The sequence below is a fragment of the Bufo gargarizans genome, chromosome 5 (genome assembly GCF_014858855.1).
Source record: "Bufo gargarizans isolate SCDJY-AF-19 chromosome 5, ASM1485885v1, whole genome shotgun sequence".
Lineage (NCBI taxonomy): Eukaryota > Metazoa > Chordata > Amphibia > Anura > Bufonidae > Bufo > Bufo gargarizans.
This window is the reverse complement of record NC_058084.1, coordinates 488,831,346-488,846,410: the sequence shown is the minus strand read 5'-3', so window position 1 is coordinate 488,846,410 and position 15,065 is coordinate 488,831,346. Positions and strand designations below refer to the sequence as shown.

Here is a 15,065-nt window from a genome sequence, read left to right as displayed (position 1 = left end):
GGTCTAACATCCCAAGTCCATGTCCAACCCTTGGACGGAATTTGAAGCGATAAGACCCAATCTCAAGAATGAAGTATGGATGGTGGCCACATCCAGCATCTGGCCTCAAAATTCGAAGCAGATCATGAATAAACCATTAGGTCAACTTCGTGTGAAAACGTGTGATTATTTTTCTCACTTTGTCCACCTGTGTAACCACGCTTTGCATTTCCAGACAAGGTATGGGAATGAAGATATTTTTCCGAGAGGAATTAACGGGAGTGCAAATCAGTAGCGAGGGACCCACAGCCGTTTTTTTTTTTTTTACTGTGTACAGTGCTGTGATTGAGCATGAAAATGAGTGGCAAGACTGAGGGAAGTTGGGTTTCTGATTACAGGTGAGTTTGCATGGCAGGTTGATGAATAGGACCCTCTGTCCTGGTTCAAGAAGAGGCCAACAGCAGAGGTAGACGGGTATGACAAGTGAACTGCCCACTTGTTTGCTGTGGATTTAACGTAGTAATCTTGTGACATATTTTTGCTGCTATTTGCAGATTCGGAGCACGCTAAGGAGAACTTGAGGCACCGAATTGACTCAAGCGTCTCAGAATTCCTCTCCTGTCTACTGATAATCCCGCTCTGATTTGCCGTGCCAACCACAAGGCTTCAAAACTTTTGGCTATTTATAAACACAAAGCGTTTAGCATATTACATTCACCGGCTATTACAACGTTGTGATCGTGCTAAGTGGATCAGATCCTGACAGGTTGCTTTCCGACGTGTCCCACATATCTAACTTTTATGCTGCAAACCTTGCAAGGCAGTTTTTCATTCTTAAAGGAGTTATCCAATTTCTAAAAGATCCTCTCCAATTGCCAGGCCCCTCGTATACATTATACTTACCTGCTCTCCGGCACTCGCATCACTCCGGATTCCTGCACGGCGGGGGGAACAGCCAATAGCAGTCCTCAAGGGGGCTCTTTACCGTCGCGGCCTGCTATTGGCTGCTCCCCCCCATTGCCAGGATGATTTGATCGGCGTGACGGGGAAATGCAGCGGCAGGCCATGCAGGGATCTGGAGCCTCACGGGTGTCGGGGAGCAGGTAAGTATAATGTATACGAAGGGGCATTGGAGGGTATTTGGATAACTCCACTAAGGCTGTATTAGACAGCCCGATTTAACAGGCAATTGTCGGGAAGGAAGTGTTCCTTCCCGGCAATCGTCTACTCGCTAGTGGAGGAGACCGCTACAACTACATGCAGGGATATCCTTCTCAGTATAGGGAGGAGCGATTGTTATACCATCGTTCTATCATTGTTTGCCGGCAGCAGATCGTGACTACACAACAACGATTGCTGCCGTCAAAAGATTTGGAAATCGGCAGCAGTTTTAGACTGCCAGATGACCACTAACGAGCGTTACTACGAAAGCTCATTAGTGATCATCTGCCAAAAAATTGCCAGGTATAATACATCCTTAAGAATACACCAAAGATATAGCAATTCCTTAAAGGGGTTTTCCCATCTCAGACAATGGGGACATATCGGTATGATATGCCCCCATTGTCTGATAGGTGCGGGTCCCAGCGCTGGGACCTACACTAAGAACGGAGGCTCAAAAGGTGTGCAGGGTGCAATGCGCATGCACAGCCGCCCTCCATTCATTTCTATGGGGCCGCCGTGGCTCGGCTATTCCCGTTGGCCCCATAGGAATGAATTGGAGCGGCGGCCGCGCTAGTGATATGCCCCCATTGTCTAAGATGGGAATACCCCTTTAAGATTCCACTCCTCAGTTTAGTCCTAAGCCAAAGCTGTTGTAACCAAAGAGGCCTACTGAGGAAGTGCCAAGTGCAATATCATGGTCACCTATTCTTCCATACTGCTCCAGATGATTCTGCCCTGGATTCTTTTTTATTTTCTACTACCAGCGCCCTGCCCCTTTAATGTTAGGCCTACACGACGACATGTGTCGCGCAACATTTTGTCTAAACAATTTTTAAAATGATAGTCTATGTTGTTGTACTGCGACATGTGACATGCTGCGACTGCGACACGACAGTCGCAAAAAATCCATCCAAGATGGATTTTTCTGCCACCGTCGCATCGCAGCATGTCACATGTCGCAGTACAACAACATAGACTATCATTTTAAAAATTGTTGCGCGTCATTGGTGCGACATCAATGTCGCGCGACCCATGTAGCAGTGTAGTTGTGCCCTATGTGTCGTGCGACTTATTGTCGCATGACACATGTCGTTGTGCAGCCCTAGCCTAAAGCTTACCTACAGTAGTGAAGAAAAATGGCTGGGTTCTTATGGAAACCTGGTGTAAAACTGTGTGTATGGGAAGACTAAGGGCCTGCGAGCTTCTATTGGCTGTTAAGAGACAGTGACCGTGTGTATGGCAGTTGGGATATGAAGAGATGTTCCAGACTTCCCATGGCCAAGACTCCCTGTATACTTCTAAAATACTGGACAGTCATTGGAGCTGATGCCTTCTACTTCCAGCTTCCATAGACTGACATCTGGAAACGATCTATGGACTAAGCCTGACTGATCCAACAGCTTGAATCTAGAGGTGCACCGAAATGAAAATTCTGGTCCGAAACCGAAACCGAAAATTCAGGATACCCTTGACCGAAAACCGAAACCGAAACTGCCTTTTTGCCAAAAATACTTTTAAAATACTTTTTTTTTAAATGATTTTATAACAGTGCCATCCACAGACCCCCACCCACCCCATAACAGTGCCATCCACAGACCCCCCACCCTATAACAGTGCCATCCACAGACCCCCCCACCTCATAACAGTGCCATCCACCCCATAACAGTGCCATCCACAGACCCCCACCCACCCCATAACAGTGCCATCCACAGACCCCCCCCCCCCCCCATTGCCGCTCCAGTACAGACTAGTTATAAAATGTGTACAATTAATAAGGATTCTATTCATGAGGCCCCCTCTGCAGTAGAACATTCAATATAGCCACATCCTACTCACAGGGCTGTGCTGGCCGGCCGGGCAGACGAGCGGCAGCATCACGACTGACGTCACATGCCTGCGCCGCCTCCTTCATTCAGAAAGTAGGCCGGGCACATGACGTCAGTCGTGACGCTGCCGCTCGTCTGCCCGGCCGGCCAGCATTAAGATAACAGCCCTGTGAGTAGGATGTGGCTATATTGAATGTTCTACTGCAGAGGGGGCCTCATGAATAGAATCCTTATTAATTGTACACATTTTATAACTACTGGAGCTGGGGGCCGGAGCACAGGGAACGCACCGGCCCCCAGCTCCTCCTCCCAGTCCCTCCCCGCTGATACATCGCAGCCTGCCATGCTGGAGCATGGCAGGCTGCGATGTCAAAAGGTGGCGGAACGCCGTTCCGGTGCATTCCGCCAGAAAAAAAGCCCTGTATATAACCAACCATATTTTCTGCCGATATGTACCAATATCGGCCGAAATGGATTAGGCCCATTTTCGGCCGATATTTTCGGCCGCCGGAATTTCGGTGCACCCCTACTTGAATCTTTACCTATTGCATTTCTTCCAAGATAAGCATGGCAATAGTCTATGTTCACAAACTTAAAGGGGTTGTCCCATGAAAAATATTCAACAGCTTTCAAACCAGCACCTGGATCTGAATACTTTTGTAATTAGATGTAATTAAACATTTTGTATAGCGACTGAGTTATTCAATGAAATCTATCTCTATAGCGCCCCCTGCTGTTTGCTAATTTTCTAATTTCTCTGTCCACCTTGCTGAGGTGGTCGCACATGCTCAGTTCTATCCTTTAATCCTGATCTGCCAGCCTGAAATAAATCTAGAAGAGCAGTTGGAGCAATGACTAGGGAGAACTCGCAATCCATCTGAGGTACAGGCTGGCATGGGATTCAGCCAGTTCCCCAAATCCGGTTGTTAAAATTACAACTGGATCGGAGAACCGTGTTACCGGCTGAGTCCTGATCCGGTGCTTTGGCGGTGGCAGGGCAGCTGGAGATGTTCGCTTCCATTGCTTCGCGCGCCGCAGATAGTTCAGCTCCTTAGCTGGGTGGTACGTGTGTGTAGCGTATATATGGTGTATTTATGTGTGTTGCATATATATATATGGCGTATGTATATGTAAGCATGTGTCGTGACGCCGCGTGTCTGCCGTTGAGTGGGGAACCTGTTGTTAAAAATTTGAATCCCACCCCTGGGTACAATGCTGGTTCTAGCTTTGTTAGAAAGAGATTGTCATGAACTATACAATGTCTGATTTTCACTTTTTTACATTCATCATGGGATAATCCATTTCACGAGCACCGAACCACTGGCAGAAAAAGACCCGCACTTATACAGCTAAGCCGCAATGGGGACAGGTTTGTTTCTGGGGATTTTTTTATGCGCAAGCCTAACATGTAATTTGCATCATAAAATAAATGACTCCATTCTGGTAAGGTCCTGACACATATTTGTGAATCTTACTAATAGCTATGCTTTAGGAGATAACTTTCACTTTAGGATTACTGGTTCTGCTATACTTGAATATAATTGGAAAGCTTACTGTCATCAGTTCTTATTTCCTAAAATACTCCATGTTCTTGTGAGTATGCTGACAACAAATACCAGACTAGAGCAAAAGGGATGACAGAAACATGACTTGGGTGACAGAAAGTGCCAAAATCTGTGTTCTTGTACTCATCTTATTTCAAGCAATTGTCTAAAACTGGATCATATTCTTCTTTGGTCAAAAAGGATCCCTTCTTCTGACCTATCTTAGGGTTCTTCAGTACCTTTCTGACCAATACATTGTGTAGGTTACTAATAGATGCTTCAATAAAATACCAATAAGACTCAACTCACCATAAGAATACGTCTATAGCTGTCTCGATCGATGCCCCATAACTTGAGATCTGTTTTGGCCTTGACAGTTGCAGCTCTTGGGGTTCCATAAATTAATGCAAGTTCTCCGAAGCTTCCTCCTTCTCCAATGCTGGTGACCCACTCTCCATTCACGTAGACCTGAACAAAAGAGAGACATGAAAGGGTTAACCAGCAGGAAATTGTTTGCTTTTAGCCGATGTCTTCGGTTATCTCCAAACCTATTAATAATCTATTTCTAATGAATTGAGGAAAAGAATAGGGGCACAAACAATAGCCTAATAGTTTCCTCACTTGGTCACAAAGGCTGCACAACGTACTTTGAGGATCGGGTTACAGGACTGGCTGCTCTATTACAATGGTCTTATTTACCCCTGGGAGATTTCAGCTCCTGTGGCTCACTGGGCCTAGGTTATTTTCGCTCTGGAGTTGGACACTCACAGAATCGACAAGCAGAACTGTCACAACTCTGACCTTTTATTACACCTGTCAAACCTGAAAGCAAAGAGACGTGTTGATAGCATTAATGAGGGTGGCAGGGGAAACGCAACCCTGTGAATCGAAGGAGAGAGACTAAGGTGGCCTTTGATGAGACCTGTTCTTTGTTCCTCAGAGTCCACTTCTTTCTCCTAAACCGATTAACCTCAAAATACTTGGGCTTTCAGCCTAATTTTTTAAAAGTCAACCATTCCCTGGGAAAATTCTTGGGAAACAAGCTATCACTCAATGTGTTTAACAACATAGCCAGTGGAAACCAAGAGTTTTCAATTAAAAAACATCCCCCACCCCCAACTAAAATAGATAAATAGTTCTATGATTTTTCCAATTATGAGAAGTCATTCAATATTCTATTAATGGAGATTGAAAGGAGAGTCATACAATGCAATTTAAAGGGAGAGATGGATATTTTTTGGGCAATAAGACATGATCATCAGTAGATAATGCTTCTTCTAAACTAAGGATCCAAGAACTATCCAAATAGTTAACAGTACATGTTTTCCTACAACCAGTGTACATAAATTACCTTGTCAGACTGGGGTACCTTAAGCCTAAAAAGGAACGGATTGTCAGACTGAGGTACCTTGGGCCTAAAGGGAATGAGTTGCCAGACAGCGGTACCTTGGGTCAAAAGGCATGGGTTGTCAGACACATCTTGGGCTTAATGACCAGGATTGTGAGACTGGGGTGCCTTGTACCTATATAAAGAGACAGTCAGACTGAGGTACCTTTGGCCTAATGGAAGGGATTGTCATATTGGCGTACTTTGAGCTTAAAGGAAGGAATTTTCAGACTGGGGCACCATGGGCTTAAAGGGATGGACTGTCAGAGTGGGCACCTGGGAGCTAATGGAGGAGACTGTCTGATTGAGGTACCTTGGGCCTAAGGGGGTGATAATCAGACTGGTTTAAGCTGGGCTTAATGGGAGGGACTGTCTGAGTGAGGTACCTTGGGCCTAAGGGGGTGATTATCAGACTGATTTAAGCTGGGCTTAATGGGAGGGACTGTCTGAGTGAGGTACCTTGGGTCTAAAGAGAAGGATTTTCAGACTAGACTGCCTACCTTGGGTTTGAAGGGAGGAATTTCTTGACTAGGGTACCATGGTTTACTAGAGTAAATATTTATGAAGATCCACTCTCCATCCATCAATAATATCATTAATAAAACGAGTAATATTAATATATTGCCAGTCTCAGAACATGGGCCTAACAAAGCTTCTTCTGGAGGGTCAATTAGACACCAAATGGAAGTCATGTATTAACAAGAATATGGTTGACCTGAATGTGTAACAAGCTGTCATGTCAGCATTTGTATTTTACTGGGTGGGGTCATTGGTGTGAATATCAACTTTTGAATCTCCCTTAGACTAAGAAAACAGACTGCATGCCATGCAGTTAGCCATGACTCCTATGTAACATCATGCCAGTTCATTGGATCATACCAAACATAGCATTACATTGTGAACCTCTAGAATGACATAATAATAAGGTTTGCTGGAACTAAAAGAAAAAAATCCCAACTGCCAGCAAACAGCAATGCTGAGTCGTCAGCCTGGTGCTTGGAAAATTATAGTCACCTGAATATGGAACTACTGATTTTGGTAACAAAAATGCATTGTGAGGGCGCGGTCACATGTTCAGGATTTTTTATGCAGCCTTGGAAGCCAAAACCTGGAGTGGATTCAAAAAGAGAGAAGAAGTTGTATCTATCCTTTATACTTTATCTACTTTCTGTTCCATTTCTGATTTTGGTTTTAAAAAAAACCTGCATTAAAAACCTGCACATATGGCCATACCCTTCAAGAGAGGCTTGATTTTGGAGCATGAATGTGAAGACTGAGCTGAAGATCATTATCAAGACTGGCCACTGACCCAACTTTCTGGTCCATTTCTGATTTTCGCTTCAAAAACTTCCATCAAAAAACCTGGAAATGTGGTTGTACCGTTAGGCTTCATTAACATTTGCGTTGGGCAGTCTGTCCTTCTGTTCCATCATAAGAACAGAAAAAAAGAAATGTGAGCAAAAGACCTGAACTGTTGCATGGCGGACACGGACGAGGTCCAACAGAAGCTACTGACTATAACGGGGTCTGCTGGGTTTCGTCATGGTGTCCATAATTTTACCAGAGAACGTAGCGCTGCATGCTGTGCTATTTTTTTGACATTATCGACAGCATATATGAAGGAGCCTTCAATGCAGATGCAACCTAAATAGTTTCTCCCCTGAAAATAAAATTTAAAAAAATCCTGGAACCAAGTCCCTAAGGTGACTGAGTGACTACCACTATGTTCCTGTAAGCTTTCTACAAAGAAGTTATGGCATAGAAATTTTAAATGTTCTGAGAGTCACCTTCGTTCCTGAGGTTGATCAGACACACTTCCTAAAAAGCTCTACTAGGAATTTCATTCACCTTCTCTCCGCTTTTGGCGGTGTTGACCCCAATGGTTCTTGCTTGGATGCCAGCTTTCTTACCATCAGGACCAAAGTTGTCGAAAGAGGACCAATGCAATGGATATGTCAACAGTTTTGGTAAAGGTTCTCTTCACAGTTATAGGACTTAAAGGGAGTTTGTCACCTCCAAAATCAGTTTCAAAATACGCATACCGCCACGTAGGGTAGGTGCCATGAAACATAACCAGACCTTTATGGTGACAATCTGATCCTTTAATCCTGAGATATCCCTCTTTTAAATTTGATCCAAATCGGGTTTTCGGTGCACCAGTGGCCAGGGCTGATCTGTTTGCTGCACAATCGCTCTGCAAGCAATTACCGCCCAGTGCCCCCCCCCCCACCCCGGTTTGATGGACAGTCCCTGAGATTTCAGAGTCAGCACAGATGACCCAGGGGAAGCCAGATGCATCGAACGGAGTGGCCCCATCTTTGGTGCACCGAAAAACATATCTGCATAAAAGTTTCACTGATACTAAACATCAAGCACAGGGAAATGTGTACATGAAAACACAAACTTGTATAACCGACATGCTAGGGTTTCACGTGAAACATGACGAGAACCATCCAACATTCACTTAATCTCAATGACTCCCAAAATATTTGGAGTCCGCCGGAAGGATGCCCCAGGCTTGGACACATACCTGGGGCACAGATTGTGCTGTCATCAAGTCAAGCACAATAGTCGGCTCAGGTTGGAGCTGGGAATTTGGGCTCTTTTTAAGCATTACTCCAGGAATGTCATCAGATGAGCCAATGGACCTTCCCTTCTGCTGAAGTTGCAAAAGAAATACATGGAAAGTAAATTCACCAACGAATGTGACGGTAAAGACTTGATGAAAGGCAGTCTCAGGAGTCTGCAGCGCCATGAAATCACTTACACAACCTGACCACAGACAGAAGTGGTGAAAAACGAAACAAAAGCAACCTCCCACCTACTGCAGCGCTACATTAGTGGGAAGCCATGGTTTGCTATCTACTTGCTAAAGATGACTTCAGCGCTGTAACGTGTAAGTGTTAAAAGACACACATTACATTGTGCAAGTTCTCAAGGACGTCAGTGGGACATGTACGATGGATTTTTTAAGTAATTGCAACTGCTATGGGTGGTCATTTTGGGCATCTACAGGAGTCGCCACTTCACTTGCCCAAGCACAGCCTGGTACAGACCCATCAAGATAGGAGATATCTGGAAATGTAAAAATGTTTATATTTATATCCCTATGAAAGACTGGATGGATTTTGAGGAGTATGTGCCTTCCTTAACAGAATTTAATATTTGATGGTGACAAGTCAAAACTTTTTTTTTGTTGTTGCTTTTGGAGCAGGCACTATAGACATTAAAAGTGCTGGGCCACAAAACACATTCTACAGTTTTCAAACCAGCGCCTGGATCCGAATACTTTTGTAATTGCATGTAACTAAAAATCTAGTATAGCCACTGAGTTATTCAATATAATGTATCTGTATAGCGCCACCTGATGTTTGTAATTTTCCTTATTTTTTTTGTCCGTTTTACTGAGCTGGTCGTATGCACTCAGTTTAAATCTTCAACTGCAACTAGCCATATCTTCTGTTAAAAGCTGTGGCAGTTACAGGGAGATAGCTGCAGCAGAAAGGCCATGCCCCCTGAGCTGTGATAGGGAGAGAGCTAAAGCAGAAAGGACATGCCCCCTGAGCTGTGATAGGGAGAGAGCTAAAGCAGAAAGGACATGCCCCCTGAGTTGTGATAGGGAGAAAGCTGCTGCAGAAAGAAAACAACCCCTGAGCTGTGATAGGAAGAGAACTACAGCAAAAAGGACATGCTCCTGAGCTATGATAGGGGGAGAACTACAGCAGAAAGGACATGCTGAGTAAGCTGTGAAAGGGAGAAAGCTGCAGCAGAAAGGACACACCTTCTAGGCTGTGATAGGGAGAGAGCTACAGCTAAAAGGACATGCCCCCTGAGCTGTGATAAGGAGAAAGCTACAGCAGAAAGGGAAAAAAAACTGAGCTGGGACAGGAAGAGAACTACAGCAGAAAGGACATGCTCCTGAGCTGTGAAAGGGAGAAAGCTTCAGCAGAAGGGACACAACTCCTGAGAAAGGACATGCCCCCTGAGGCTGTCAGTCTGAAATAAATCTAGCAGAGCAATTGGAGTAATACATGGGGAGATCTCTGGATTCATGTGAGGTACAGGGCTGGTTCTAGCTTTGTCATGTACTATATCATGTCTGATTTTCATTCTTTACATCAATCATGGCTTAACTCCTTTAATGCACAGAAACGATTCCAACAGCAACCAGATTCCAAATGTTAGTGGTGCAGAAGTAATAGGATTGGTTGCTATTGGTAACACTGACATTTTGTAAACAGTTTTATGCATGAAACCCACCGACCCTTTAGTACAGGCATCCTCAAACTGTGGCCCTCCAGCTGTTGTAAAACTACAACTCCCACAATTCCCTGCTGTAGGCTGATACCTGTAGGCTGTTTCGGCATGCTGGGAGTTGCAGTTTTGCAACAGCTGGAGGGCCGCAGTTTGAGGATGCCTGCTTTAATAGGTAGGTAGGTTATGCACCCACACAGCCATGAAAGTGTAGTAGTCTGGTGCCATGGTATGAGGACATTGTCACTATGAGAGGGCTAGCCAGGAATTATGGCGGCAGGCTTGGTATAGTGAGACTTGAGCTTATATAAGAAAAATTTTGCAAATATTGCATTTGTTTGTCCTAAATCCGCATCTTAATAGATTTTCAAGTCTTTTTAAACTAATAATTTAACTTTAATTGGGACCTATTAAAAATTATACGGTTTCCCACAGTGGCTCCCTTTATACTGTGTCCTTCTATCGTACCATGTAGATAGTAAGCCCTCACGGGCAGGGCCCTCTCTCCTTCTGTACCAGTCTGTAACTCGTCTTGTTTATGATTAGTGCAATTGTGTGTATTATGTATGTGCACCGCTTCTCATATGTACAGCGCTATAGAATGAATGGCGCTTTAATAATAATAAATAATAATAATAATAAAGGCCACATGCCGCCCAGGACTATCATCAGCACCACCTCTCCTGCCCTGCGGTGCGTAGCGATATCACATAATGCATTCACGTGACTGTATTATGGGCACTAGGACTAGAGTGTGATTTGACTATGGAGGCCACATGACTTGCGGCTGCATTTATTAGAGAAGGGGGGGGGGGGGGGGTCTCCACTGAGCATCAATGGAGAATGTATGACAATTAATATGTCCAGGGGCAGGGAAGAACATAGCCTTCGTGCTGCCTGAGGCAAACATTCTTGACCTAACCCCTTCCCTTGAGCCAGAGGTGTAACTTGACCAGCATGCACTTTCTATAATACTGGTGTCTTCTTATGTGGCACAAGGGTCTTTAGGCCTCCTCAGGTTCCTAGGCCTGGTAGCGACTGCTACCTCTACGCCCCTAATATATAATCCCGCTACAAGTACAGAAGAATGCTGAATGCCGTATCAGTCCAGGACACTGCTGTGGCCTCCAGCTTCATTCCCAAAAATACACGAAGTTCTTTCCTTCCCAGGACACCTCTGATGTGCCCATCCCTTTGTGGTCAGCCACATGAAGGCCAATGCAGGCTGGAGATAGGGCTTCATGTCCTCACATGGGCTTTGCATCAGAACTGCTACTGTCATGACGCTAGGCTTTGATGTGCCGTTCTCACAGATCTTATCAGCTCCGACTGTCTGTATCAGCAAATAAAGTGTGTATCACTGTAAAGCACGTTGAGTAAGGAGCCAATGTAAACGGAGGAGAAGAGAGATGTTTGCACTCTAAATGGTTTTCACTTTTAGCTCCAGCGTTGGGTTTTATGCATGGTGGCCTTCATGTGGCTGAGGCCATTCCTGAGGTCGCAGGTGAAGCTGGCCTGGTGTGTATCCACAGAACCAGAGAAGCCGCCAGCAGAGTCCCGGGCATGTTCCTACATCTGTGTCCTCACAAGTGCTTCTTTCAAGTGGTTAAGGAAGCGCGCACTCATCCCACTAACACATCTCCTTCACACGTACTTTCATACAGATGTGTGAAAAGATACAGGAAAGTAAATGTCACAAGACTGGATCAGCAAGACGGCAGTATCCCAGCTGCTGCGGAACTACAATTCCCAGCAGGACATGCTTATCTTGAAGGACCTTCAATCCGAAGTGGGGGTTTTTCCCACCAGTCTGCTGATATCATTTAGAGGAACGTCAGTCTTTTTCGAGAACCTTACTGACTATGTGTTCCTATGTAGTAAGGAGATCTCATCCTTTCCATTAATGATCGGCGGCCAATTAACTTTAACTCTTTAACATGCTATTCTTAAAGGGGTATTTCCATCTTGGACATTGGTGGCATGTTGCTAGGAGATGCTATCAATGTCAGATAGGTGTGGGTTCAACCTCTGGGACCCCCTCCTATGTCCACAGCAGGGCCTTCAAACTGAATTGAGAGCAGCTGCACATGCGCGGCCACCCTCCACGCAAAATAGCACTGGCTCATAGCGGTGAATGGAGAGGTGGCCATGCTTGAGCCACATGCTCTCCAATCACTGCTATGAGACTTCTGAAAAAAAGCCAAGCGCACTCTCACAGCTATTTTTAGAACTCCTATAGCAATGAATGAAGAGCATGCCGTATATGCGCAGTGTGCCTTTGGGGGCCACGTTCTGGAGATAGGAGTGAGTCCCAGAGGTGGGATCTGCACCTATCTGACATTAATGGCATATCCTAGTAATATGTAATCGATGTCTCAGGTGGGAGGACCCCTTTAAGACCCTGTTACATGATAATCAGGGAACAGTCGATCATAAGAATGCTCACTCCCAATCATTGGCCCATGTAAACATGGCAGTGATCAGCCGAGAAACCAGCAAATGATATTAGCTGAAAGCATCTGAAGCACATCTTCCTGTGCTGCCCGACAATAGGTAAACAGTAAAGGGGCCAAACAATCGTAGTAATGATTGTTCGTCCCCTATACAGTTTGAATTAACTGTAGGGGTGGGCGATATATGCGATATGCACGATATGAATCTGTGCAACGATACAGATTTTGGCCATATTGCATATATCGCCTGACCGCGATATGACCACGGAGTGGTAGTTAATTGAAGAAGCTTCTCACTGCTCCATGGCTCCGGCTCCCGAGTCCGCACCGTGCTGTACTGGAGTGGCTAGGGCCTGGCGTGCAAACAGCGTCAGCCCGCTGGCTGACGCTGTGTGTGACGTCAGGTCCTGCAATGCATGCTGGGAAGAAGACGCGACACCTGCGGACTGCCGACTCGCCGAGCACCCTGCAGGAAAGGTAAGTATAGCGATTCTTCTGTGGGATCGGTGGGAATCTTTTTGCAAAGGATGGCCATGGGGCTGATGGCACTGGCTCTGGGGAATATGTCTGAGGCAGATGATGGCAAATGCCATGGGTCTTGGGGGCTGATGGCACTGGCTCTGGGGCACATGTCATGTATGAGGCTGATGATGGCAAATTCCATGGGGCTTGGGGGCTGATGGCACTGGCTCTGGGGCACATGTCATGTATGAGGCTGATGATGGCAAATTCCATGGGGCTTGGGGGCTGATGGCACTGGCTTTGGCGGACATGTCATGTCTGAGGCAGATGATGGCAAATGCCATGGGGCTTGGGGGCTGATGGCACTGGCTCTGAGGGACATGGCCAGGTATGGGATATGGCCGGCACATGCAGGCTATGTTTGTATTCAGGCATATTAACCATATTCATTGGTGGCGCAGTGGCCACAGCCCCTCTTTTCTACTCCCCCTCTACTAAGTATTATATCAATTGTACCCTCCCCCCCTCCACTCCACACAATTAAATCATTGGTGGCAGTGGCCCCAGGGTGGCAGCTTCTGATCGGAGCCCCAGCAGTAATCCTGGGGCTCCGATCGGTTACCATGGCAGCCTGGATGCCATGGTCAGCTCCCTGCTGCTGTGTGCACTATCCTATTCACCCTAATAGAGCTCTATCAGGGTAAATAGAGGCTAATAGTTATTAAATAAAAAATAATAAAAAGTTTTAACTCCCCGGAAATATAGAATATATTGCGATATATATCGCATATCGCACATGCTTAAAATTATATCGCAATATAGATTTTAGGCCATATCGCCCACCCCTAATTAACTGTATTACCCATGTACAAAAGCCCTTCATTCTATTGTTGTTCTGAACTCATTCTAGGCTGAAATGCTCAAACACTTTCAGTAGCTTTCAGTACGTTCTATGAGGAGCCAGGCACCGGTAGTCTTCCTCCTAAGAGATCAGGTTTTGCAACTCAAGTCAGAAGCTCCCCATACACATTAGATATTTGTTCAATTCTCCTGAAAAGGGTGGGTTCTGTCGACAAAGCTATAATGTGTATGGGGGGTTTTCACAGGCAGCCACATCTTAAAAGGGATTGTACCATCAGGACAACCAGGGTCAGAATGGAGTAAAGGTGAACATACACCTTCAAAAGCTGTAAACCAAACCAAACCCTTACATATACAAGCTTGTCTCGGCCCAAGCATGTACGTATTTTCAATTTGAAGAGAGGAGAAAGCCGCTGCCAGACCTCTCTGGTGGCAGCTTATCTCCTGGGAAAACAAAAGAATCAGGTGAAAAAAATTTAATTTGCCCAATCCTTATATCACCAAACATCATCTATCAGGGGAGAGTTGGGAGCTCCCCATACACATTAGATGGTCCCCCCCCCCCCCCCCAAAAAAAATAAAAAATCTATAAATAAACAAAAAACAGCGGAGCCTTTAACTATATCATAATCTTTGTTGTTATCATCATAAACACAACCCCTGTCCATATGTCCTGTTAGGGGATACGTACAGCTTCGAACACATGTGCGTTGGTGGGTCCATTAGGGGCCTCCATCGCAGATTCCCTCAAAAATGCTGGATAAAATAGAGCAGAATGTTGCACTATTCTATCTGGTAAAAGGATGGTTACACGATGGAAACCCGATGGACCATACTAATAGTCAACAGTGTCTACAGGGTGCCGTTGGGATTCATTTTTGGCTTGAACAGAAGAACTGGATACCCAACACAGATGTGGCTGAAGCCTACTTAAGGCTCTGTTCACATGTGTGTCATGGTGTTTGCTAAAAATGCACAATGGCACCCCACAGACCCCACTGATTTAGCATGGAGCCAGTCCGACTGTGCATGCAGCACTATGTTTCCCATCAAAAGCAATGGAAAAAGAGTGTCCATTGCCACACAGAAGTAAACATAGTCTAATGGAGCTGATCTCTGCTCGGGTTCTCACTCT

The 15,065-nt window shown here is 45.4% G+C and overlaps 1 protein-coding gene across 2 annotated transcripts in view; it reads right to left on the bottom strand.

Annotated features, from left to right (window-relative positions):
- PRKAR1B (protein kinase cAMP-dependent type I regulatory subunit beta) overlaps positions 1 to 15,065 on the bottom strand; it is a 152,719-nt gene that overhangs the window by 39,784 nt on the left and 97,870 nt on the right. For both annotated transcript variants that reach the window (XM_044293110.1, XM_044293111.1), the window contains exon 7: positions 4,823 to 4,981. In XM_044293110.1, coding sequence (XP_044149045.1) covers positions 4,823 to 4,981 — 159 coding nt within the window. The remainder of the gene's footprint in view (positions 1 to 4,822; positions 4,982 to 15,065) is intronic.